This window comes from Nematostella vectensis, chromosome 15 (assembly GCF_932526225.1).
Source record: "Nematostella vectensis chromosome 15, jaNemVect1.1, whole genome shotgun sequence".
Lineage (NCBI taxonomy): Eukaryota > Metazoa > Cnidaria > Anthozoa > Actiniaria > Edwardsiidae > Nematostella > Nematostella vectensis.
This window is the reverse complement of record NC_064048.1, coordinates 10467871-10492968: the sequence shown is the minus strand read 5'-3', so window position 1 is coordinate 10492968 and position 25098 is coordinate 10467871. Positions and strand designations below refer to the sequence as shown.

Sequence of the window (25098 nt, the reverse complement as noted above, 5' to 3'; positions counted from 1 at the left end):
TTTGAGTGCTAGAATTAGGAATTTAAAGCATGGTAGTTATGTCTTCAAATTTTTAGAAATAGTAACTGTTTCACCCCAAAATCGGTGGTTTGATATTTTTTCTGTGGATTTCACCAAGCCAAAGCTTGATCGATTTTTTTCGCGATTTTTTTTCTATTTTTGTTTGTCTATTAAATTATTTAAGGAGAGGGGGGTCTGGGGGGGGAAACAATCGTCATGTCGCGTCTTCAGGTTGTTTACGGCGCGCTTTTGCCCGTTTTCTATGGTACAAGCCAAATCTAAACATAGAAATCTTTACCAAATCTTGTGACGGAGTTTTTAATTGACGACAGCCATATAGCAGGTATAAATTTTCGCGGTCGAGTTTTTATAAACATACACTGTAGAGTATCTGCAAAAACTATTTTGAGAGGCTGCAAGAAGACTACAAAAATACTGTGCTTCTTAGCTCTTTCCCTCATGACGTTGACGTTTCTCTTTTGACGTAGTAGTTTCTCTAAAAAAAACAGCGTTCTCATGAAAGATAGCTAGAAGAATTCTATCCACAGGTATCCCGACTGGGGAAACACCTGCTCGAACCATCCCAAGACTTAGAGACAGACTGATTGGCTGAATCTAGTAAATTTATTAATTCATTTATTAATATCTTTATCATGATTGGTTAATTCGATTTGATGTGCAGCAACAAGCTAAGGTATTCGTATGTATCCATGGGAATTTTCAACTTTGGGATTATGCCCTTACATTCAAAAAGTGTAGGCATCGATTTGATTTTTCGTTCCATGTGAATACATATCACAAGGGAATGCCTTGTCGAGAAGGAGTCGAATTGGTCGGATTCGAGGACTTGTAACACGTATATTTGTAAGCCTTGAAATGTCACCGTGAAATCAGTACAAACCTTTCAATCGTGAGGTAAGACTTTACTCTTATACTTTTTGCTATACTCTTTTTTTTATCTGTTTTGGTAGGTCTCTTTCTGTTATCTATCCCAACGTTTTAGTGACTTCCAATTTTCTTTACTCGAACAATGTTTTGTGAAAAGTAAGTACAAATTCTATTGTTCCAAAGATATCAGCGCTTTTGACTAGATGCCGAACTTTGTGATCAGTTCGTAGTTCCGACCAATCCGTAGTTCCGAGAGAGAGAGAGAGAGAGAGAGAGAGAGAGAGAGAGAGAGAGAGAGAGAGAGAGAGAGAGAGAGAGAGAGAGAGAGAGAGAGAGAGAGAGAGAGAGAGAGAGAGAGAGAGAGAGAGAGACGCGCTCCCGCATAGAGGCCCTGCACTATGCTTTTTACACAGAAAGAATGAATTTAAACGAAGTAGAGATATTTCTAACACAGGGAAGAGTTAACTATTGTCAAGATAATCAGTGTTTTCCCTGCATAGCCAATGCACAAGTGATTTTTAAGGAAATGTAGTTGGAACTTTTAAGCTGCTATTAATTACCATTCATGATTAAATCAGAAACCACAGTTCCACGAATCATTAACCAGAATTTAACTGTACGCAATGACTATCTTTTCTTAGCCCAAACTTTTTGATATCACTAATCAACTACTGATAATTAACAAGGCACGATGACTGAAACATTGAACGAAAATTGAACTGAAAAATGTTTCACAGTCACATTTTCCATGTCAAAAAGACATTTTTTCATATGAATTTAGACCCAAATTTTGAACAATTAACTGTCTTAACATTTCATTGCACAAGAAAATATAACACAGGTAGCGTAAATGTAATTTTAAAATTTGGTGGAACAAAAATTGGCAAGGAAAAGCATACGTACGCTTTTGATGAGTAAGAAAGATAATTTGGTCTGAAGGATTCCTCGGGAAAGAACTTACAAGAATTCTTCTGTGTAACATCAAACTTTAAATTTTTACTTTCATTCAACTTTTGTATCCACCATTTTACGTCTTATGAATATGCTTCTTAGTAACTTTCTAATTGTCATTCATCATCAACCTCGTCCCCATGGTCTTCTGGGTAATTTTCGGCTAGACGCCAGATTGATAATTACCCAGAAGACCCTGGGGACGAGGTTCAAGCATCTCTGACATTCTAGATATTCCCCGCTAGAATGAACTACAGCTACTACTCACAACTGCTGGATAGCTATCGCAGGCGTATGGAACCAAATGTTAGTCTTCTGAGCATACGCAGAGCAGTGTGTCACAGTTACCAGAACGAGGCTGCAAAGTACCACGAGAGGTGCCGCCAAGAGCGCGCCAAGCAACGACGAACACAGATACAAACAGAGCGGGAAATCAGTACAATAATAAAAGAACTGAAAAAGAAGGAGAGGGAAATCGGCCAGCGGTATGATGATACAGAGCCGTAGCAAGCCACGTAAAATTGGGGGTGGGGGCAATAAAGAAACATTAGAAAATATTGGGGGGGGGCACAGCCACGCCCCTACCGGTCATTCTCTTAACATTTTTTTTAAATATTGAGGGATTGGTGATGGCGATGGCGATGGCGATGGCGATGGCGATGGCGATGGCGATGGCGATGGCGATGGCGATGGCGATGGCGATGGCGATGGCGATGGCGATGGCGATGGCGATGGCGATGGCGATGGCGATGGCGATGGCGATGGCGATGGCGATGGCGATGGCGATGGCGATGGCGATGGCGATGGCGATGGCGATGGCGATATGGTGATGATGGTGGTGATGGTGATGGTATAACTGCGCGCGCTCTCATTGATTGATTTGCGGGCCGAACATTCCGTACAGCTACGGGATTTAAACCGTCACAAACCGTTATTCACTTGTAATTCAATCCGCTGTATGCGCAGTGACCTGTACATGCTAGCGTCCGAGGTATAGCCCGCTCAGATTATAAAATACCTTATTTTGAAACATTAGAGAATCTATGGATTTGCTAATCGATTGCCAGCTTTTCTCATAAATGCTCGTTCGCCACACGCACTCGGTCATGATACCGATAATGATGATAGTGCTGTTATCTTATTCATCCTTTATTTAATTCCCCTTAACCCCTAATCCCTTCGCCCCTAGCCCCCCCTTCCTATAATACACGAATGTTTCCATAATAACAACCTCCATATTTTAAAGGAAATGAAAAACGCATACATAATTGAGTTTGTTTTTAGATATGCCCATATCAAGAAGCGTCACGCCTCGTCAATCAGCAAAAAACGGACACTAGATGAAGACCGTCCGAAGGCCATCACAGTATTCGTCCCATCCATGAACATCAGTAAAGCCGGAGCTACAGGACAAAATGACAAACCAACACAACCGGTAGAGGTAATGCAGAAAGACCAGCACCCTAGCTAGAGATAAAACAGACCAAAACACTCGCTAGATGTAAGACAGAATAAAACACTCGCTAGCTGTAAGACAGACCAAAACACTCGCTAGATGTAAGACAGACCAAAACACTCGCTAGATGTAAGACAGACCAAAACACTCGCTAGATGTAAGACAGACCAAAACACTCGCTAGCTGTAAGACAGACAAAAACACTCGCTAGATGTAAGACAGACCAAAACACTCGCTAGATGTAAGACAGACCAAAACACTCGCTAGATGTAAGACAGACCAAAACACTCGCTAGATGTAAGACAGACCAAAACACTCGCTGGATGTAAGACAGACCAAAACACTCGCTAGATGTAAGACAGACCAAAACACTCGCTAGATGTAAGACAGACCAAAACACTCGCTAGATGTAAGACAGACCAGCACGCTAGATGTTAGCTATATAAAAGTAAGAACATGCTGCTTTTTTTTCCTTTTTTCTCTTTTCATTAGAAATCGTCAAATATCCAAACGGAAACAGAAGTAGACCAAGAAACCTATCGGAACCGAAGCCAAAAGGAAAAGAAAAGACAGACACAAATCGACGTTTTCCAGATACCAAAAATAACACCGTCAATTTGGGCGTCGCGCGAAGAGTCTGACCTTGGAGTAAAGGCAGCCCAGGCATACGAACAGCGGCTACGAGAGAGATTGGGTATAGCGTGTGAAGAAACAAAGCATGTTAATGATGAAGCTATCCTAATCCTTGAGCAAGCCCACCAAACATACGAGGATCAGACCTGTAAGTTGCCAGCGATCAGCGTTAGTGAAGGGGAGACGCGCATGAATTACATTGAGCAGAGGTACTTTAAGACTGACAAGCAAGAAATGATGCCGGAAGACGGAACAACACAATACAAGGATGACACGGACTCGTACGTGGGGCCTGGATACCACCGCAGTGATACATACGAATTACTTATAGTAGACCATAATGCACAGCGAAGCGAGGTAAAAAAAGTTCGACAGAGAACTCGGGAAAATGACCAATCATACGACATCTTGACGATTACGGAAAAACCTAAAGTAAAAAAGCAATGAGGTCTTTCACATTCTGCAGGCAAGTCAAGAAATAATGAATTTAGATCAATTATACTGTGCACAGTAGACGTTTATAAACATGATGGCTCCAAGAACCCACCGCATTGGGAACGCACGGGAAATAAACGCTGTACATATAAGCTCAGGTAGTCCCCCGGGAAGGGGGAGAGGGGGGAGGGGGGGAATTTGCCTGGTACTTTAGAAGTCAAGAGAACGTGTCGCCGTGTCCCTTTTTTTTTGTCAAATATTTTATCTCGGGTTAGAAATGCATTTTTGAGGTTAAGGTGCAATTTAAAAAATAAAGATTTTTTAAGGTTAATTTGTCCTACTTCTGAAGAAGTAATTAATGACGTCATGTCACTTGTCTATTTTGTCAGACCCCCCCCCCCCCCCCCTGGCCTTAAAACAACTTGGCCTAAGTTTGGTCGTGCCACAACTCTCGTAGCTCAAGATATTGATATTCGTATTTTTGATGACGTCACCCCCTTGACGAATGGACGACTTACCCTTAGTTTGGTTGTCTTGCGAATTGTTCTTTCGAAATCCATCCAAATTCCATATAAAAATTCATGGTTATTGCATTAAGTGTCGAGTGTTCTTAACCCTTTTCAGACTGGGCTATTGTGAGCTGTCTTTGGGGGGGGGGGGGGGGGGTGGGGGCTAAAAGGCCCCCCTCCGTATTTTATGAACAGCTTAGGTTATGACCTAGACTTACAGACAATGACCACCAACATGCAAAGAATCGTCAGGCCCTATTTTGGGTGTGGTCGAATCAATGATGACGTCACAATGGCGTCATAAATACGGTGTCTAGCTATTCTTTCACATATTGCCTAAATTATGAGATATCGGGTTGAAATCATTTTGCATCATTCAGATATGTTAAAATCAACCATTTAACGGCTTTACAACGCCATCTTGGATTCTTATGATTTTTGCAAAATTAAAAGAAAATCTTGAATTATTACAGAAAAAAAGTATTTGCATGCATGTATTACTTCCCAAGGTAATGATAATTGCATAATATTAGCTGTGTCATCTAGTGTTATTTTTAACAACAGCTTTGAGAGAGCAAAATTTACCCACCCTCCCCCCCCCCTCCAAATATCCGAGGTAAAAAAATTCTAGCGCTGTTGTGAAAATTGTCACCTAAACAAACTTATAAAGTCAAAAGAGGCATTTAAATCTAAGAAACAGGACCAAAATATGAAAAATTCACTATTTTTTAGTTTTTGGGAAAAGTGTGTTAGCCCGTCAGCGTATATTCGGCCTTTTACCACAGGTGGCCCAGTGTATATGTGTTAGGGAAAACTATATGTGAAAAATGGTTGCCATGGTAACAAGGAGCGTCTCCTAGGCATGTCAATGGCGTTAAAACGTCCGCAGATAGTTTTTAGGAAAAGTCACCAAGTTTTAGCTTCTATGGTTCAGAAGTTATAGCAATTTTCCCGGAGGGAAAATTGAATAGGATTAAGGCCAGGCTAATTGAATAAGATTAAGGCAAGGCTAATTTAGGCGACATGTCGAGCGCGACCATGTAGCGTGCGACATGTCTCCTAGGTTAGCCACCCAAAGAGACATTATAGCGCGCGCCAAATCTTGTAGAAGCGACAAAAAAATGTTTCTCGGATACAAAATTTGTCCCGCACTACATATCTGTGGCGGTGGCTAAACTAGGAAACATTTAGGAGACATGTCCGCGCTACATTTCGCGCTCGACATGTCGCCTAGTTTAGCCATGCCTTTACATTAAGCGTTAATTTGTTCTTACATTTACCGTTAACTGTTTTATTACATTTTAAAAGCGTTGATTTTTTCTTACATTTAGCGTTAATATTACATAAAGAGGCGATTTTTATAACATTAAGCGGTAGTGTTACATTAAGCTGCAGTTATTACATTAAACGGTGATACGGTTGTGGGGTGTACGGAATTTTGAAAATGACAGTATGCTTAAAGCCAGGAGCCCCTGGCCCTTAGATGGAAACTCACTTTTGTCAATTTGTCCATAGGCATCTATTTAGGGGAGAGAGCGCAAAAGTTGTATTATCATTTTTTTTAAAGTACCACACGATGCATATTGAAAGCTCATATAAAATGTATTCACTTCTGAAGTAAACTTTTAATACAACCAGTGGATCATAGCGTGTGCTCAGTTACAGAGATCAGTGTTACAGCAGGTTAGAATCTCGCAGGGATGGTCTTTTCCATTGCAGAACTGCGTGCAGGGTTCGGCCTGTGCACAAGTGTGCCTGAAGTACTCCACTGACTGTTCACCTTCTGCCGCTAGAGGGATCTCCTTCACGGTCATACAGTTAAATTCATCACTGCAATTCACAACCTTCTGGTTTGACTCGCACTCTGCCAAGGAGCTTGACGCGGGACATTCATGACACTGCAAGCAAAACCCTAGAACCAATACAATAATCTTTATTCACCACCAACAGTGAGAAGAGATAGAAATATTGTCAACGCTCATGAGATCAAGACTTCTATCTGGGCATTCGTGACACTGCTAGCAAAACCCTAGAACCAATACAATAATCGTTATTCACCACCAATAGTGAGAAGAGATAGAAATATTGTCAACGCTCATGAGATCAAGACTTCTATCTGGGCATTCGTGAGACTGCTAGCAAAACCCTCGAACCAATACAATAATCTTTATTCACCACCAACAGTGAGAAGAGATAAAAATATTGTCAACGCCTATGAGATCAAGACTTCTATCTGGGCATTCGTGACACTGCTAGCAAAACCCTAGAACCAATCCAATAATCTTTAATCACTACCAACATTAAGCACAGAAAGAAATATCGCCATCAATGCCCGCGAGATCAAGAAATTAGCCTGCGAATAAGCGCCCTGGAAAAGTTCCCGGAAAAGTCGTTCTATCGGACGTAGTGCTCGGCCGAAAATAGGGAGACTCTTCTCCCTTTCTAAAGCAGCTACGCTCGGCTATTACAGCTCGGCTTGTCCGTATTTCACTAGCGTCGTCGAAAATTGTTCTAGTAAGTAAAATTTCGGGCGTTAACATTTAGTGGTGTAATTTTCATAGTTTTGGATTGAATACAAAAACTCTTTTTTACCATTTTTTTTTACCACTAGTACACTCCGAAACTCACATCATTTGCTAGTACTATTTTAGACGTTTTTTTTTTTTTTTGCTTATTTTTCTAGATGTAAATTTCCAGTCAGTGCAATTGCGTTGTTTTAGAATTGGCCAAAAATGATTTAGCTGGAAAAATAGATATTTTAAAGGTTAAAAAGGCCTTAGATAAACTATCTAAATATACCTTGCATGAAACATACGCTGAGAAGAATCAATGAAACAAACGTGTTCATTCTGGTGGTACGCAGGCTTATTGCCGATATAACGTTCACTGCTGGAAGTGACTGAACGAACTGGGAATACTAAAAGGAGTGCCGTTTATCAATCAAGGTAAGACAAACACCCGGCAGCTGAGACATCTAATCGTTTTTCTGTTTCACTTTAATAACGATAGAACTTTTTGTCAGGCTAAATTGACGATGATTTTAATTTCATTAGCCACTTATGTAAATATATTTATTTATCACCTCTCCTATTTGAAGCGTTATCTGAAAGCTGGTTAAATTTATCGAAGCAATCCAATTTATTTATTTAATTAGCTCTTTCATGAATATTTTTTTTATTCTCATTACCCCTTTTTGTGGTTTTGTATGTCCTTATATCTTTGTGGTTGGTCATATTTTCCCACCGGGAATTTTTTTCTTCAATTTTCTTATATAAGTTCATTAAAGAAATAAACACGGACGAATAATTTCTTAATCTTGTAAAGAAGTAATAAGTTCCAGATATCATAAGCAAACAGACGCGGCCTATTGACGAATGTTTTTTTTATTGTTTCTCTTTCTTTTATGAATCGATATTGTTGTTGCGTGTTGGAAAATTAGACATGATTCTTTGTTAATAATTGGTCTTAATGCTTGAGATAAATAAAATGAGAAATTGGGCAATACAAAGGGACCTTCATAGTAAAGTAGTTATGGCAACTGAACGCTGATTCAAATATTTCAGCGAAAACAGAGCCAGCCATGCAATCTTCCTTAAGCAAGTAATTTATTTTTGATCGAGAAAAGGAGGATAACACTTTTATTATAAGAACGTCTAATTTTTAGTTGAGGCTGGGCCGTTCTTATTTTTGGAGCAGTTTAAGGCTGAAAATGTTCTAACAATGTTCTTAAATTTTAGTGCTTATAAAGTATAGTCAGATAGTACCCAATGAATTTTAGGAGGAGAATTACACAAATGACCAATAGCAATATACTATTAATAATAATAATATTTAATTTAACACTGTATTTTAGAACATAAGACTAAAAAAAGCAATATGTTGCTGCTATATGAGCCTCGGCCATGCCCGAGGATCCAGCGTACTTTGCGCGAAAAAGAGCTCTTTTGCGGAAGTGACCTTTGGGAGCACCCGCAAAGCATGCTGGATCCTCGAGCATTAGCCTCTGCATGTTATTAGCATGTTCTTAAAATTTGGTGAAATCTCAGCCTGGACATTCTTAAACAGAGGGACAGGTAATAAGATTAAAAAGGGCTCCTTAGCCTCAGGGGAAGTTGCGATGTCCCTCCATAAAGTCCATAAGCTCCCAATGCGCCTAGGTATTCCACAGGCCCGTACCCAGGGGGTACGGGCCTTTGGAACGCACCCCCCACAACGGCCCCAAAGTCCACTTTTGGTTCTCAATAGACGTGCTATTTGTAGACAAAACTAAACATCATAAGCTAGATCACTCTGGTATGTAGTCAAATCCGACAATAAACGCCCCATGGAGATACAGCAAAGACGTAAATTAAACCCTTTTTGTTCTTTCAGAGGTTGTTAGATCAGAGAGCTCCCTCCCTCTCCCTCCCTCCCCCCGGAAAAAATAGGTCCACTTTTTGGGATTTCGCACCCCTTCTTCCCAAGAAAAATCATGGGTACGGGCCTGTTCCACCCTTTCCCGCATTTCAGAATAGCTCAGCATTGTTACTTTTCTTGTTTCTGAGCACGAAAGATGTTGACGTGCGCGACTGAGGCTAAGTTCAAAAGTCGTTTCATCCATGACCCGTATTCAATGCAAATGCATGCGAATGAAGATGGCATAATCAACCGATTCATTTACATGCATTTGCATTGAACGGCTCATGGATAATACGACGTTTGAACTTAGCTTGAGTAAAGGAGTACAAAAGCCTGCAATATATTATACCTAGGTCCCAGCGTGCTGTGCATGATGACGAAATTTCCACACTACCATAGCAACCCGCCAATTCCCAAGAGACGCAAGCGTGAAAAAGACCCCGATATTTTTCAGTCTATGGGCAATGGGTACCTCGAAATTTCGAAAGTCCCGCAAAAATTTCGCAAAGCCTAGGAATCTCGGCGTTTTTTACGATGGGTTTCCCCTTCTTTTTCGTAATGTAGCAAAAATGTATTGCAACTTATTCTTTTTTCAACTGATGTGTATGACATACCTCGAGCAAGTTATTCCAAAACAGGCTGAAAAAAAAAATCGGGTTAGGTTGTTAAGAGATCGGATCTCGGATTCCGAAATCTGACAACAGTCTCGGGCTTTATCGTATAGTATATGCCACCTTTCTATGACTATTGGGCTCCGCAGGGGCTCCGCTACTAAAATTATTGCATTGGTTTAGGTGTAGCTAGAGATGACATCATCATTTTCTTGACAATGTAATGCACTTTTTTTAAAATATAATGCCTAAAAGCGGAGCCCCAGAACTCGATTGGATCGTTCTCACCTGCTGCCACTTGTTGCCACTTTCCGTGGCTCCCCCTCTTCATCTTTACCTAGTATGAAATGTGAGTAATAAAATGGGCATTAATAGTGATGCAAGCCACGGACTATTAGATAGCAAAGTCTCAGATTTACCCATATATCTCAGCGAGCTGTGCGTGGCTAAGGGAGCGTTTTTTACTCTTGATTCAGGAATGAGAATAATTAGAAAGAAAAAAAAAGCGCGCGTTCTGTTATCCCGCATTCCCATTCAAGAATGGAATGAAGGCCATTCCACCGAATCTGCTACCTGTATTAACATGACTCGAATGCCATTTTGAAATTCTCAACCAACCATTCCCATTCCAGAATGATAGGAAAAAAACGCGCCCTAAGGCAGGGCTGGGATCCTGGTTATTGCCTCCCCATTGATGCGCGGGTACCTCAGGTTCCTTTGTGTTGTACAGTTTGCTAGATAGCGGTGCTGTGGCCGAAATCTCCAGCTTAGCCGCATAAGAAAACGTTGTCGTTTTGGGGATCTGGTAACGAGGAATCTACTTCTCTTTAGAGACCTTTTCCATTGGCTAAAGATGGTCACAGTCACTGTTTTTCTTTTCTGATTACAAGTCATAAAGTTTACGAAGCCCCTGCGATACGGCAACCTTAAAAATGACAAGAATCATGCAGTTTTTCCAAATAAGGAATATATTAGTTTTCTTACATGGAAGTGACCGCGTTTGTCAAAAACGACAATTTTTGGCTAAATTTTCTTGATTTGTAAAGCTTTAGCTGCCATACGGCGTTTCAGCACGTCTGGAAGTATGGTCTTTTTTTTTTCTTTTCTCGTTTCATCTGATCTTAGGAGGTTCGATTCTCGCGCAATTTGCTCTACATTTTTTCTTTCTTTTATTGCTTATCGATAAATTGATTAGATCCTTATGAGAACATATTATAACATATGAATGCGAGCCAAGAATAAGAGTTGATTCAATGACAACAGTAGTTATCAAATATGCTATTCTGGAATCCAAAAGGTGTAGTGTACAAGTTTGGTTTCTAGAGCCAGATACTGTCGGGGGTAGACATTTAGAGAACTATTTTACAGTCTTAAAGTGGCTTCATTAGCCTTACAAACTTTTAAAATACTTTAATATATAAACAAGTAAATATTTACATAAGTTTTCATAGCAATATAGGAAAGGCTAATGGTTCAAAGAGAAGATACCAATGGGATATATCGGGACTCCTGTGGTGTGAAAGCGTGAGTGTACCACAGGAAACCCATCTGCTTTTAGACATTATATCCTATTTTGGTAAGATACAAATTACAAGCATAGCACAGGAAACCCAATAAAATGCCAAACTTATGTACATGTCATCATAACAGCTATTACAAAGGCATCACATATAACTGTGAAATACTCTATCATACAATGTTAAATCTTCTCTTTAAAGTGTTTTAAGGTTTTGGATACACAGTCTACTACAGTCAGTACAGCCATGTTAACCCAAAATTTGAAGAGACAAAAGTAAGTCCATGTTAGCACAGCTTCAAATTATCATATCAATCAAAATATCCGATAAAACATGATCAACACTAATTTTGAGGAGTAAGAAGGAAGTATGGCCAAGCAGAACAAAAAAAAAGTACGAGTTATAGGAAGTTTGATTTTCTTGTTCGAAAAGGTTTGAAAAGTAGGTCAATAAAGGTAAATTAAACTCAGTTTGATTTAGTAGTGAATTTGAGCTATAAGAGTTTGAATAAGAGGTTTTTTTTCTGAATGTTCTATTGAACTATCAAAACTCTTTGGTAACCCTAGCAATACAACTAAGGCAATCATGCAAATTATAGTGAGATAAACGCTAGCATGACACCCTTACAATTTTGTTAAGTAAACCAATAAAGATAAATAATGTGGTATCCTAATGGTATCCACATCAAATTTGTTATGGTGGCCACAGTAGTGCAACATCTAATTATAAGGTTTACTCCTATAGTAAATCTCAGTATAAGGCTAGGGCGGTACAGTATGGGTAAACCGATGAACATGCTATACTAGCTACTGATCTGGCCTTTTCTGCTCCTACATACATACATACATACTGTCTGTGAGCATTGACTGTTCCAATACTGACATCGATGATGGACCAATATTTGTCCAATATGAAAGGCCATATACGTATTCAATGATGGTATGAAAATACTTGTCAAGTGATGGCCCAATGAAACCAATACTTGTCCAAAATTAACGGCTGTGTACATCCATGATGGTATGTTTAAAGTACTTTTCCAGTCATGGCCCAATGAAACCAATACTTTTCCAATATGAACGGCTGTGTACATCCATGATGGTATGTTTAAAATATGTGTCCACTCTTGGTCCAATACTGGCCCAACAGTGTCAAAGTTACGCCCACAGCTATGATTCATCATTCCATCCCGTTTTTGTCCTCAGCCGCTTGCTGCTCTGAGGTAACTGCTTCAGCTTGCCCAGTGTAAGTCTAGATCGAAAGCAATACGATTCAACATGATTCTCTACCTTGTCACAGTCTTTTGACTGTGCATCTGCATAACTTACAGTAATGTAGTAAAAGTATTAGTATAACAGTCCACATACTGTAAGGCCCTGATTGCTCATTCATAGCATTTTAGTCAGAACTTGCATTTCTGGATGAAATAGGCCTCACATTCTCTTCCTTTCCCTACCCTTCCCTTTCCTATCCAAACTTCCTCTCCCGAATCCATTCCCTTCCCTTCCATTTCCTCCTCTCACTTTCCTTTCCTCCTCTTTCCCTCCTCTTTCCCTCCCTTTTCTTTCCTTATTTCTTATCACTACTCCATTCCCTTCCCTTCCATTTCCTCTTCTTACTTCCCTTACGTTCTCTTCCCCTCCCTTCACTTTTCTTTCCAAATTTCCTCTTTCTACTCCATTCCATTTTCTTCCATTTCCTCTTCTTACTTCCCTTTCCTCCTCTTTCCCTCACTTTACTTTCTTTTCTTTCCAAACTTTCTCTCCCTAATCCATTCCCTTTCCTTCCATTTTTCTCTTCTTACTTTCCTTCCGTTCTTTCACTTTCTTTTCTTTCCAAATTTCCTATCCCTAATCCATTCCCTTTCATTTTATCTTCTTACTTTCCTTCCATCCTTTCCCCCCTTCACTTTCCTTTTCTCTCCATGCATCGCTCCCTTCCTCTTTCCTTTTCCCTTTCTTCCCAAAATTTCCCTCCCTAATTCACCCTACCCACTTCTCCCCTACCTTAATAAACTGTTGCTGCCTGGCATCAGCTACTGCTTCCATCTTGTCAGCCTTAGCATGCTGAAGAGCCTGCTGAACCGCTTGTTCTCTCTCGGCCTGTGCGTCATTCAGCGCTTTTGTCAGCTGAATTAGTGAGTTCATGCGAGTCTGGGACAACAGCTACAAAAAGACATGATATAGACACTTAGTTTAATGGCAAGTTTGAATTTTATAAATATAGTATAGGGGGTGGGAAATTTCTGCAGCCAGAGTTGATGAATTTTTAAACACTTTTTTTTTATTTCAGGGGCCAGATATACTGTATAAGGAATTTTCCAACACATGTTTCAATTTGAGGAAACCAGAGATGGAGAATTTTCCAACACTTTTTTTCAATTTGAAGGACTAGAGATGATACATTTTCCAACATATTTTTCAATTCCAGAAAACCATAGATAAAATGTCCAAAAAGTCCTACCTCTTTCTTCTCTGCCTCTGCCTGTAGTTTAGCCTGGGCGACAGCTGCCTCTCTTGCCGCCTCTGACTGGAGCTTGGCTTGTTCAATCATGCACTTTAGTTGTTGGGCAGTGCTTAGCAAGGAGTTAACCATCTGCAGAGGAACAAAAGATCAAACGAGGTCCTGGCTGCTTGTAATTATTTTGTGACAGCATGGGTGGCCTGGTACCGGTGGACCATTTTGTCAACTTGTTGGCCTCTCAAAATGGTGGACCCAGTACTCACCCTGGCTCTTGCTAGGGATTTTTCCGAGTTCCTGCCATGATTTGAATATGGTGTTTCAAGTTAGTTGAAGTTATTTCTCAGTCATTAAGTCGCTAGACCCATCTAGTTTTCTTTTTCAACTACACAAAAAGGCTCATTGACCACCAAAATTATTACAGTTTTACAGTACAGACTAAGGTGTCAAACGATCTACATATCATAATTACCAGTGTACATTGTATACTGTTAGAATCTTTTTACACTCCAAAATGACCTTCAAAGTCAGGATGGGTCTTATACATGGAATGTCTCTTTTTTATAATTTGCATAACAAGAAAAACAAAAGATTATCTATAATTGGCTTGTTCAAGGGTTCTGTGTTATCAAATAAAAATACTGAGATCTTGATTTGAGCATTGATTAGCCTGCCTATTTGAACTGTGTTGCAGGCTGGGGACAAGACCCCTATTACACCCCCCGCCCTCCTCACATGGCATGTAAAAAAGACACACCTCTTCAATATGCCACCAGTTCCGTTTCTGCTCCATGTTGACCTCTGAGACTGGCACCGCCATGGTTACAGCGGCATTATGGGCCATGCTAGTCATCTGGGTGACAATAGGGGTGCCCGGTGTGGAAAGACCAGGTGTCATGGGTGCCATAGGGGTAAGGGGCGTCATGGGTGTCATGGGTGTGTGAGGTATGGAGGCGCCTGAGCTAACGGTAATAATTCCTGTAGACAGATCTGTTACACAAGAAAATCTGGTTAATAAAATTGGGAACAGTTGGCCTAAAAGGGATTAGCATACTAGACGATAGCTGATGGTAAGGGTTTGGGTCAAAAAAGGTCATTATTTACTATAAATGCCCCCATGCAACAAAAAGCGAATTCAAAGTGAAGGAGACCACTGAGCTACCATGCCACTCTCTGTATTAAGTATTTGAAGCAGACAACTTATTTTAAATTTCAGACTTCAGCTCTGTATATGAATTTCTGTTACAGTACTATGTCTTTATTTGAAGTATTACATTAAAGAATAAAAATAAAAACTCAATCATCAGGTGCTGAATAAGATTAAACAAAAAAAAAAAACAAATAATTATTTTGTAGTCAATAATAAAAAGGAGTAACCTTCCTTAAAGCCTTGCATTAGGTCATCCTTTCCTTTTATGAGTGGAGAACTTGTTCAATGTTTTGTGTTTCAGGGGGAGGGGGCTTTTTCAAGCGGGTACTTATTGGATGCAACCTCACCTTTCATGAGAGGTTGAAGGTGTGCCACAGCACCACTGGACACTTGGATGATATCTGTATATGGAATTACAATTTGTAAAAGCTAACAAACCAAAAGTACCCCAAATTACAATATAAAGTGTACCTCACAGACTTAAGAACAAAAAGTTTGTTTCAGTTTTGTAGAAGCTGAGATGTTGATATTTGGAGGTCAGAAATATAGAATAATGCAGTAGTACTATTTTTATTTACGAATTTTGAGTTATGGATAGTAGGGCTCAAAGTTCAATGTATTTTAGAGACAAATTTGGGTGACTGGTTTTAGGTTTCTACAGCAGTTGCGCCGTTCAAATTTTAGTGATAAGGAACAAAATGGTTGATTGGTTGTGTAACAGTGTTTACATATTAAAAATGTTTTGCTCGCGAGCACATGCTAACTTCTCTGCAGCTATAGGATAACCACCAGTTAATTGATTATCTGACTGTTTATCAAATCAAAGGACCTCAAACTGCAGATGTTTGCTGGTTGCTAATTTTTTAACTAAGTTTTGCTTGAATTCCAGAAAATCTAGTTACTGTTAAATCTGTTGTATCCCAACGCTGCATTTTCAAAACATGGATTTGTTTTTGTGTTTTGGGATTTTCTGTTCCGCCAGTCAAATTATTCTAAGCCAATCGGATTCTTGCCATCTCTTGCCTAGTGCAGTTGCCTGGCTTTCTGTCGCGACACTGTCTGGTTTTCGTCCAGAGGATAGCCAGGGAAGTGCACAAAGTGAGACTCTGACTGGCTCAGAATCATTTTACTGACAGAACAGAAAACCAAACAAATCGTGTTTTGAAAGCGTGGGTGGCAATACAAAAAATTCGACAGTAAAATTTGACCACTTAGTTGGAGTCCTGGACAATGACAAACTTTGCATTATCTGGCTCTGGTAGGAGAACACAAAAGAACAATAAATCATAGTAATTGTAGTAGTAATTGTTACAATCTGGCTTCATTACCTCCAGCTTCTATGGCGTTGCCGGACTCTGTCACAAAGGTACCTCCAGCTGAATCCACACTGGAAAATAACAAACACAGCTCAAAAACCAATGAAAAAAGGTTTATTTGTACCTGCGAATGTCTATGTCCAATTACCCATGCATTGCTTTTGGAAAATTACTACACCCATGCATTGCTTTTGGAAAATTACTACAATTTCTTTGTCAAAAGACAAAGAAAAACTTTAGGGCTAAAAAGCTTAAAATGTATGTATTCCATGCTGTTGCAAACTAGGCACACAAACTGGGCCATTCTATTTTCAAATGTAAACTATAACAAAGGACTGGCTAATTGACATTCTTTAACATGATGCTAGGCTCAACTAAAAGTCCTATCTAGTCTTACCTTGCAGATCTCATCATAAGACTATGTCCACCTGATAAACAAAACCAAAGAAAGACCATTCTGAATTCTGACTAAAAGAGGATTCAAGATTTGATAGCAGCTTTTTGCAGAAGTATTTCGTATGGTCACAAGGAATCAAAATAATGCTTAAGATAGAGATGCGACACAGAAAAGTGAACTGCTAGAAACAAACAGGAGAAAAACCCTGCTAACAGTTGGACTTGAAGAAAATGTTAAAAAACTTTTTGGTAAACTTAGATCAGCTATTTCCAGAAGGATATGCAAAACCTGTAAACGGAAGATTGACTCGTTAGTCAAAAGAGAGAAAATTCTGAATGAAGATAAGGCATTGAATGGCTTCTTTTATAATTCGTTGCGTGATATTTCTACGGAGGATGCCGTTTCGAATGCGGGCTTATTATCCCGCAGCGGATATACATTTCATGCATGCGCTAGTCTATGTGGGCTCAAATAGTGGCCAGTAATTAATGAACGGAGCATGCGCTCTGGATCTCCCGTCCACGATCGTGGACAGGGGTTTGATCAAACGAACTTGAGACCTATGGCAGAGGTATCTTTTCCTCGCGAACTCCAGCCGAGAGGAATACAGAGAAAAGAGGCCTCTGCTAGCAGGGAAGGACATGGGCGAATGGAAACAACAACCTTTCTTTTGTGGCCTTCAAAAGGCATAGCAAAACGATAGATATATTAGTTGGTTTATCACTGTATATTCATTTTCCAGGCAAACACACAGCCTATACCAAAACCTAATGCCATATGTTCAATCCATTTCCATCTGCTAAATGAAAGAATGCTAACCCATGCAAGGGTGTCATGGTGGCAGCAAATAAAATTCAAAGATAAAACACAGTGTACCTTCTCTTTTGGTTGGATCAGAGCTGAGCGACATACTCTTCTTCAACACTGGCGACGCAAGACTGGACTGCGAGGACACCCTCTTGCGGCGCTTGTAAGGGACAAACAGCCGGACAGGGCCAGCCTGGCGCAGGGGAAAACAGATATTATTAGAAAGTGAAGATTACACGTTTCATCATTCACTTGCAATTTAAGGGGAAATCAGGTCAAACAATGTCAATATTAGATAAAGCAACACTATGCTGCACACAAAGCATCCTTTTCCATCAGCTTTGACTCCCTTGTAACTGATTGTAATACACTCTATAAGTCACCCAAAGCATCCTTTTCCAGCAGCTTTGACTCCCTTGTAACTGATTGTAATAAACTCTCTAAGTCACTCAAAGCATCCTTTTCCAGCAGCTTTGACTCCCTTGTAACTGATTGTAATACACTCTATAAGTCACACAAAGCATCCTTTTCCATCAGCTTTGACTCCCTTGTAACTGATTGTAATAAACTCTCTAAGTCACTCAAAGCATCCTTTTCCATCAGCTTTGACTCCCTTGTAACTGATTGTAATAAACTCTCTAAGTCACTCAAAGCATCCTTTTCCATCAGCTTTGACTCCCTTGTAACTGATTGTAATAAACTCTCTAAGTCACTCAAAGCATCCTTTTCCATCAGCTTTGACTCCCTTGTAACTGATTGTAATAAACTCTCTAAGTCACTCAAAGCATCCTTTTCCATCAGCTTTGACTCCCTTGTAACTGATTGTAATAAACTCTCTAAGTCACACAAAGCATCCTTTTCCATCAGCTTTGACTCCCTTGTAACTGATTGTAATAAACTCTCTAAGTCACTCAAAGCATCCTTTTCCATCAGCTTTGACTCCCTTGTAACTGATTGTAATAAACTCTCTAAGTCACTCAAAGCATCCTTTTCCATCAGCTTTGACTCCCTTGTAACTGATTGTAATAAACTCTCTAAGTCACTCAAAGCATCCTTTTCCATCAGCTTTGACTCCCTTGTAACTGATTGTAATAAACTCTCTAAGTCACTCAAAGCATCCTTTTCCATCAGTTTTGACTCCCTTGTAACTGATTGTAATAAACTCTCTAAGTAACTCAAAGCATCCTTTTCCATCAGCTTTGACTCCCTTGTAACTGATTGTAATAAACTGTCTAAGTCACACAAAGCATCCTTTTCCATCAGTTTTGACTCCCTTGTAACTGATTGTAATAAACTGTCTAAGTCACTCAAAGCATCCTTTTCCATCAGCTTTGACTCCCTTGTAACTGATTGTAATAAACTCTCTAAGTCACTCAAAGCATCCTTTTCCATCAGCTTTGACTCCCTTGTAACTGATTGTAATAAACTCTCTAAATCACACAAAGCATCCTTTTCCATCAGCTTTGACTCCCTTGTAACTGATTGTAATAAACTGTCTAAGTCACCCTAAGTTTACAAACATGCTGATCTACAAAATAAAACCTTACCAGGGTGTCATCGTTACAGCATGATGCGCAGGTACAAGAAGTAGCGTGAGGTGTTAGGACACCCTCCTCTATTAATGTCTGCAGGGTGCGTCCACTGTATCTGATGCTACGCTTCCAGTCTTTCGATGAAGCACGTCCACACCGAGCTTCAAACTCTGATGGAGTCATCCATTCATCATTGTACTGCAAAAATAAGAGCATTTCCATGAAGGGGTTGAGAGGGAGGAAGGGGTGGGGGGATTAAGGCTTACTTATCAGCTTTGTACTGTTGGGTAAATATAAACATTTAGATGCGGGGGTTGAGAGGGAGGAAGGGGTGGGGGGATTAAGGCTTACTTATCAGCTTTGTACTGTTGGGTGAATAACAAAAACATTTAGATGAGGGGGTTGAGAGGGAGGAAGGGGTGGGGGGGTTAAGGCTTACTTATCAGCTTTGTACTGTTGGGTGAATAATAAAAGCATTTACATGAGGGGGTTGGGGGAGGAGGGGGTGGGGGGATTAAGGCTTACTTATCAGCTTTGTACTGTTGGGTGAATAACAAAAGCATTTAGATGAGGGGGTTGAGAGGGGGGTGGGGGTGGGGGGATTAAGGCTTACTTATCAGCTTTGTACTGTTGGGTGAATAATAAAGCATTTCCATGAGGGGGTTGTGTAGGGAGGGAGGGGGTGGGGGGATTAAGGCTTACTTATCAGCTTTGTACTGTTGGGTGAATAATAAAGCATTTCCACGAGAAGGTTGTGTAGGGAGAAGGGGGTGGGGGGATTAAGGCTTACTTATCAGCTTTGTACTGTTGGGTGAATAATAAAAGCATTTACATGAGGGGGTTGGGGGAGGAGGGGGTGGGGGGATTAAGGCTTACTTATCAGCTTTGTACTGTTGGGTGAATAATAAAAGCATTTACATGAGGGGGTTGGGGGAGGAGGGGGTGGGGGGATTAAGGCTTACTTATCAGCTTTGTACTGTTGGGTGAATAACAAAAGCATTTAGATGAGGGGGTTGAGAGGGGGGTGGGGGGGTTAAGGCTTACTTATCAGCTTTGTACTGTTGGGTGAATAATAAAAGCATTTCCACGAGGGGGTTGAGAGGGAGGAGGGGGTGGGGGGATTAAGGCTTACTTATCAGCTTTGTACTGTTGGGTGAATAATAAAGCATTTCCATGAGGGGGTTGTGTAGGGAGGGAGGGGGTGGGGGGATTAAGGCTTACTTATCAGCTTTGTACTGTTGGGTGAATAATAAAGCATTTCCACGAGGGGGTTGTGTAGGGAGGGAGGGGGTGGGGGGATTAAGGCTTACTTATCAGCTTTGTACTGTTGGGTGAATAATAAAGCATTTCCACGAGGGGGTTGTGTAGGGAGGGAGGGGGTGGGGGGATTAAGGCTTACTTATCAGCTTTGTACTGTTGGGTGAATAATAAAGCATTTCCATGAGGGGGTTGTGTAGGGAGGGAGGGGGTGGGGGGATTAAGGCTTACTTATCAGCTTTGTACTGCTGGGTGAATAATAAAGCATTTCCACGAGGGGGTGGAGGTTAAAGCTAATTGAGGCAAAACCAAAATGGCTACAGTACAGCAGTTTACTTGCTAATTTTTCCGGTTCTTGGCTCGACATTATTAGTCAATATTTCTTTTGCTTAACATTTTTTTTATCAGGGATTAAAACTTTAAAAAATGTTTTTTTTTTAGAGGCCATCAGAGTCAGACTGATAGCAATATTATAACAAGGTAGAAACTAAGTTTTAGGAGCTTGAAGTTTTAGGAGTTTGAGGAGGGAGGGGGGAGGTGTGAAGAGATAGGAAGGGAAGAACAGAGAGGGGTAACAAAAAGATAGTTGACCATTTGAAAGAGAAATTTTTAGATAAGTGTTGACTTCTATTTGTTCTAAATTCTGTCATAAAGATAATTACGATTATGGTAAATTACAACTTAAGACAAAAGAGGATGTGTAAGCCGCTAGGATTTCAAAAAACAACATGGTCGGATCTAATTACACGAGCGATTTGACGGTAAATAAAATACCTTTATGCACTTTCCTCGACCCCCAGATCCCAGTTTAGACTTGTGTAACTCAGCTGTTTCATTTCTACATCGTACTGACAGAACCTCGGCGTTTATGACCGCGTCCCACGATGTCGACTTATGGTTGTCGTCTCGCCGGTGCGATGGCTCAGGGCTTGATCCTTCTTGAATATGCAAACTTTCTTGGTCTTGTTCTTCATGTATGTCGCAGTCGCCCTGAATTGGCGTGTCAGATCTATTGGAATTCTCTGGACTTGCAATGGCCACTTCCTGTATCGGGGCAAGGGCAGATTCGGCGACTTGAATCGTGTGCGTTTGGCCGCCATCTTCCTCCGAGCGAGTGATCAATGCCGGGGTTGAAAACGTAATGTTCATTCCTCCGCCGACATTCGCTACTTTTACTACCTGCACCTCGCATTGCTGGACGGCATTTGATGCCGATTCACTGGGGTTTTGCTCGTATTGTTGGTTAGAGTCGTGTTCGTTCGGCAGCTCTTCGGTAATGGTAATCTGTTCGCTTACTTCTCCCAACGAAGTCACAACGGAGAGACCTTCGGCGTCGTTCGCCGTCCTCGGAACGCCAACGTTTTCTTCCATTTTGGCGCTCAAAACACCTCGAAAATTTACAAAAAAGCTCTCAAATTAAGCTACTAGTCTTTTTTGCAGCTGTTTGGAAGTGCACAATGGAAGTTGTGGGTATTTTATAGTGTTTTTCGATGCAGAGGTTTTGGAGTTTTTCGACCCCTTTCGTTGGCTCTTTTTCGATCGGCCCGACGCGCCACGCTAGTCACCAGGCGCGCGCAGGGGAGTAATCAAACTTTGGGGGAGGGGAGGGTGTTTCATAAATATTATGAAAAATGTATGACCAGGGATGACTTTAGGCCATCACAGCAGAACGCAATATGAATATATATTGTTACTCTACAGAGTATAAACATAAATTTCTTTTATTTTTGAACATTCATTAAATATTTCTTGTCTTGATGTGCTTGCAGTTTTCGGCTGATTCTTGAATGCTCTCGCAGTTTTTTTACCGCCGTGCTCGCATTGTATTTTTCAATGTTCTTGCTGCTTGATTTATTCAATATGATTTATTCAACAACTAAAAATGCTTGGTCTCGCATAAAAAAAAGGCAATTGCTTGCCAAAGACCATTTGGGGACCCTAAAATGCATTATTAGAATATGGTACCTAAGAAAAAGCAGAACGAGGCATTTGTTTCATTCAAAGGTATATATATAAACTATTTAAATAACACAAATGTAACAATAATGAATGAAAACATTTAATCATCTACAAGAAAAGCCAGTAACCTAACACTGACAAAACAAGCAAATAAATAGCTGTTAGCTGTTACGTTTGATACAGAAGTTGGCTGAAGAATAGAGAATATTGAACTCTATTCGCCATTTGAATCCAATATTGCTTCCAGTTCTCCCAGCATCAATATATATATTTTTGGTGTTGCCCTCCAAGTGCAACATAACACCAGAGATAGTTCTAATAGTCTCAAGCATTTTGTTAAGGACAGGCAGGATGCTGAATGAGATTCACTAATGTCATTCTATACAAAAAAGCTCTGCCACACTTCTATGAAAAAAAAAATACTTTGAGGTAAACAAACAAAGGGAATTACCTTACAAACAGTATATTTTCAGCCTTGGATTTTGCTTTATCATCTCCTCATAACTAACTACTCCAGGTTCCATAATAAAAGGTTAACCCTGGATGTCAGTGGTCTATTTTCTCCTTGATGTTCTAGCAATAAGAACTCTGTATCCGAAGAAACACTTATCAATTAGGCTAACTTATGGTATTTCAATTTAAACAGTGAAATCTGCATTTGACCAATCAAGCAACAAACCGGACTGTTGCACTCATGAGATATAAATATGTAGGAGATATTAAACTAATAGATTAAATCAATTTAGAACAAAACTGTTTTACAATAAACCTCTTTTTAAAGAAATTCAAGCCAAAAGATTTTGGGACAATGTCACCTGGGCCAGTGGATCTTAAATGAGACAGACATTTTTTTCTGGTACCTTATGTTTGCTTGAACATTGTAAAAGCTATCTCGAAGAATAAGCTGTCAAAGAGACTCCAGTGTCAGCAAACACTTCAGTTATTATATCCCTGACAGCGTCCCAGCCTAACCAGTCTTCTGCTGACCCTAGACGTGGTAACGTCAACTTTGTAACTCCATTCTCTACACAGTGATCTCGCATTGCTGTTATGGAGGAGAAGAAAGATTCATGTGTTGCCTTGTCCCACCACCTATCACGGGTTACCTAAAGTATTTTTAAAAATAATAAGCAGAAAGTTTTCTGACAGTTATCAAATCAGTATATGTTATTACATAAAGAACATAATCCAGCGGAGTATCCAGGATTTTTAACAGGAGGGGGCCCAGAAGCGACTTTCAGGCATTTTCTCCTGTATTTTAGATGTTTCATGTATTTACTGTAGTTTTGGGTGGTAAAGGGGGGGGGGCCCTAGGCCATCCCCTGGCTACGCCCCTGTAATCTGTTGAAAATATGAAAAATGAGAAAAAAATTCTATTATTTCAACTTACCAAATAGTAGACAAAACTGTTTTCATTTCGACGGAGTACAGCTATATCTCCAACACTCTTTTCTGTAGTAAAAGTAGTAGAAGAAATAAGGCACATAATTTTTAATAGAAAATATAATATATCGATATATAGCATATTATTCTTCTCTTCAAATCTTACTTTGCTCCTTGAGACTTGTGATGTCTCCGAATGTCCTCTTGAACTCTTTAGCAATTCCTTTATGCATTTCAAAGTCTCTACTGACAGCACAAGCTAAGGACACCTCTGGGGCTGATGCAAGCAACACCCATGGACGACCCCGAAGTTCTTCTACTTTACACATCCCCTATAACATTTTAAGGGAATACTTATTGGTGCATGCTACAACTACAAAGTTTCAGTTATACAGTAGGGGGCTTAAAGCCCCTCTTGAGCTGCCAAGTAAAAGTTTTATGTGGAAAAAAATGCCATATGAATCCTCCTATCAAATGCATGCCTGTTTTATAACAAATTGCACGGAGAATGGAGAAGTTACATTTTTCTTTCAACAAAATAATTGGTGTACGTTCTACCAATAAGACTGCCTTTGGAGATTTTAATGTATGTAAGAATATAATAACCAATAAATTATTAGGAAGAGAATTACACTAATGATCAATATCAATAAAAAGGTTGTTACTAGGAGCACAATTTGATTCATGCATTTTAAAACGCATCAGGATTAAACAAGAATTTTATTTCTGCTATCTGAGGCTCGGCATGTTCTTAAAATTTGGTGAAATCTCAGGTTGGACGTTCATTTAAAAAAGGTTCTTATAAAAGAGGGTTTATTATTCACAGATTGAAATTATTATGACAATGAGGTTTGGAAATAAGATCTAGTAAAACAAAATCTTTAAAAAGGTAGTTACAACAGAATACGCCGCCGGAACAGTTCTACAAAAGAACTTCACATATTTCAATTTCTTAGGAACGAGGCATTAAATCAATAATGGTGAGGGGTGTTCTGTAATTCAGAGAATATTTTAATATTAAATGCAATTTAAACAAAGCTATTTTGATCTACCAGGATTGAGCAAACCTTTACCTTACTATTTACTGGATTCGTAGAGAGAAACCTTGACCACACAGATAACGCATTTCTGATATTTTGAACTGAGAAAAAAAAATCAAAGGGAGATTTTCTTTACAAAAATCATATGGAAACAAATTACAATATGAATCGAATTTTACCTTCAAAAAGTCGAGATTTTGCAACTCTTCGTGCCACTGCCATCTCCTGAGTTAATTACAAAGGTGATATATCTTGTAAAGGTAAAAAAATGTGGTTTTTAGCAGTATTGTAGAAAAAAATAAAACGATTATTGTGTTATACGTTATACACTGTTATACACACAAATAAGTAAATAAGAGCTAGGCGTTATTTGCGATGACCGACAATAGGCCTGGAAAGAAG

The 25098-nt window shown here is 39.8% G+C and overlaps 4 protein-coding genes across 7 annotated transcripts; 1 reads left to right on the top strand and 3 right to left on the bottom strand.

Moving 5' to 3' along the window:
• Window positions 1-435: 435 nt before the first annotated feature.
• LOC116610744 lies at window positions 436-5404 on the top strand. 2 transcript variants are annotated; one of them, XM_032371536.2, is made up of 4 exons: window positions 436-915; window positions 2071-2324; window positions 3124-3280; window positions 3788-5404. In XM_032371536.2, exons 2-4 carry the CDS (start codon window positions 2086-2088, stop codon window positions 4373-4375), a joined length of 984 nt encoding a protein of 327 aa, XP_032227427.2. In that variant the 5' UTR covers window positions 436-915; window positions 2071-2085; the 3' UTR covers window positions 4376-5404. The 2 variants fall into 2 exon arrangements, with proteins under 2 accessions (XP_032227427.2, XP_032227426.2); XM_032371535.2 differs by having other exon boundaries at window positions 710-915; window positions 2085-2324.
• Window positions 5405-6455: 1051 nt separating this feature from the next.
• LOC116610745 (ly6/PLAUR domain-containing protein 1) lies at window positions 6456-7828 on the bottom strand. The gene is made up of 2 exons (XM_032371537.2): window positions 7672-7828; window positions 6456-6784 (listed from the first exon to the last, which is right to left on the bottom strand). The coding sequence occupies exons 1-2, from the start codon at window positions 7718-7720 to the stop codon at window positions 6528-6530; spliced, it is 306 nt and encodes a 101-aa protein (XP_032227428.1). The 5' UTR covers window positions 7721-7828; the 3' UTR covers window positions 6456-6527.
• Window positions 7829-11276: 3448 nt separating this feature from the next.
• Window positions 11277-21834, bottom strand: LOC5503194 (deformed epidermal autoregulatory factor 1 homolog). The gene is made up of 10 exons (XM_048722445.1): window positions 21089-21834; window positions 19073-19255; window positions 17595-17718; window positions 16719-16749; window positions 16334-16392; window positions 15353-15406; window positions 14613-14845; window positions 13859-13990; window positions 13402-13560; window positions 11277-12646 (listed from the first exon to the last, which is right to left on the bottom strand). The coding sequence occupies exons 1-10, from the start codon at window positions 21683-21685 to the stop codon at window positions 12575-12577; spliced, it is 1644 nt and encodes a 547-aa protein (XP_048578402.1). The 5' UTR covers window positions 21686-21834; the 3' UTR covers window positions 11277-12574.
• A 525-nt stretch (window positions 21835-22359) lies between these two features.
• LOC116610735 (ADP-ribose glycohydrolase OARD1) lies at window positions 22360-25062 on the bottom strand. 3 transcript variants are annotated; one of them, XM_032371508.2, is made up of 5 exons: window positions 24876-25060; window positions 24738-24797; window positions 23823-23990; window positions 23664-23725; window positions 22360-23379 (listed from the first exon to the last, which is right to left on the bottom strand). In XM_032371508.2, the coding sequence occupies exons 1-5, from the start codon at window positions 24916-24918 to the stop codon at window positions 23161-23163; spliced, it is 552 nt and encodes a 183-aa protein (XP_032227399.1). In that variant the 5' UTR covers window positions 24919-25060; the 3' UTR covers window positions 22360-23160. The 3 variants fall into 3 exon arrangements, with proteins under 3 accessions (XP_032227399.1, XP_032227398.1, XP_032227400.1); XM_032371507.2 differs by having other exon boundaries at window positions 23823-23988; window positions 24730-24797; window positions 24876-25059; XM_032371509.2 differs by having other exon boundaries at window positions 23157-23318; window positions 23823-23988; window positions 24730-24797; window positions 24876-25062.
• Window positions 25063-25098: the final 36 nt, after the last annotated feature.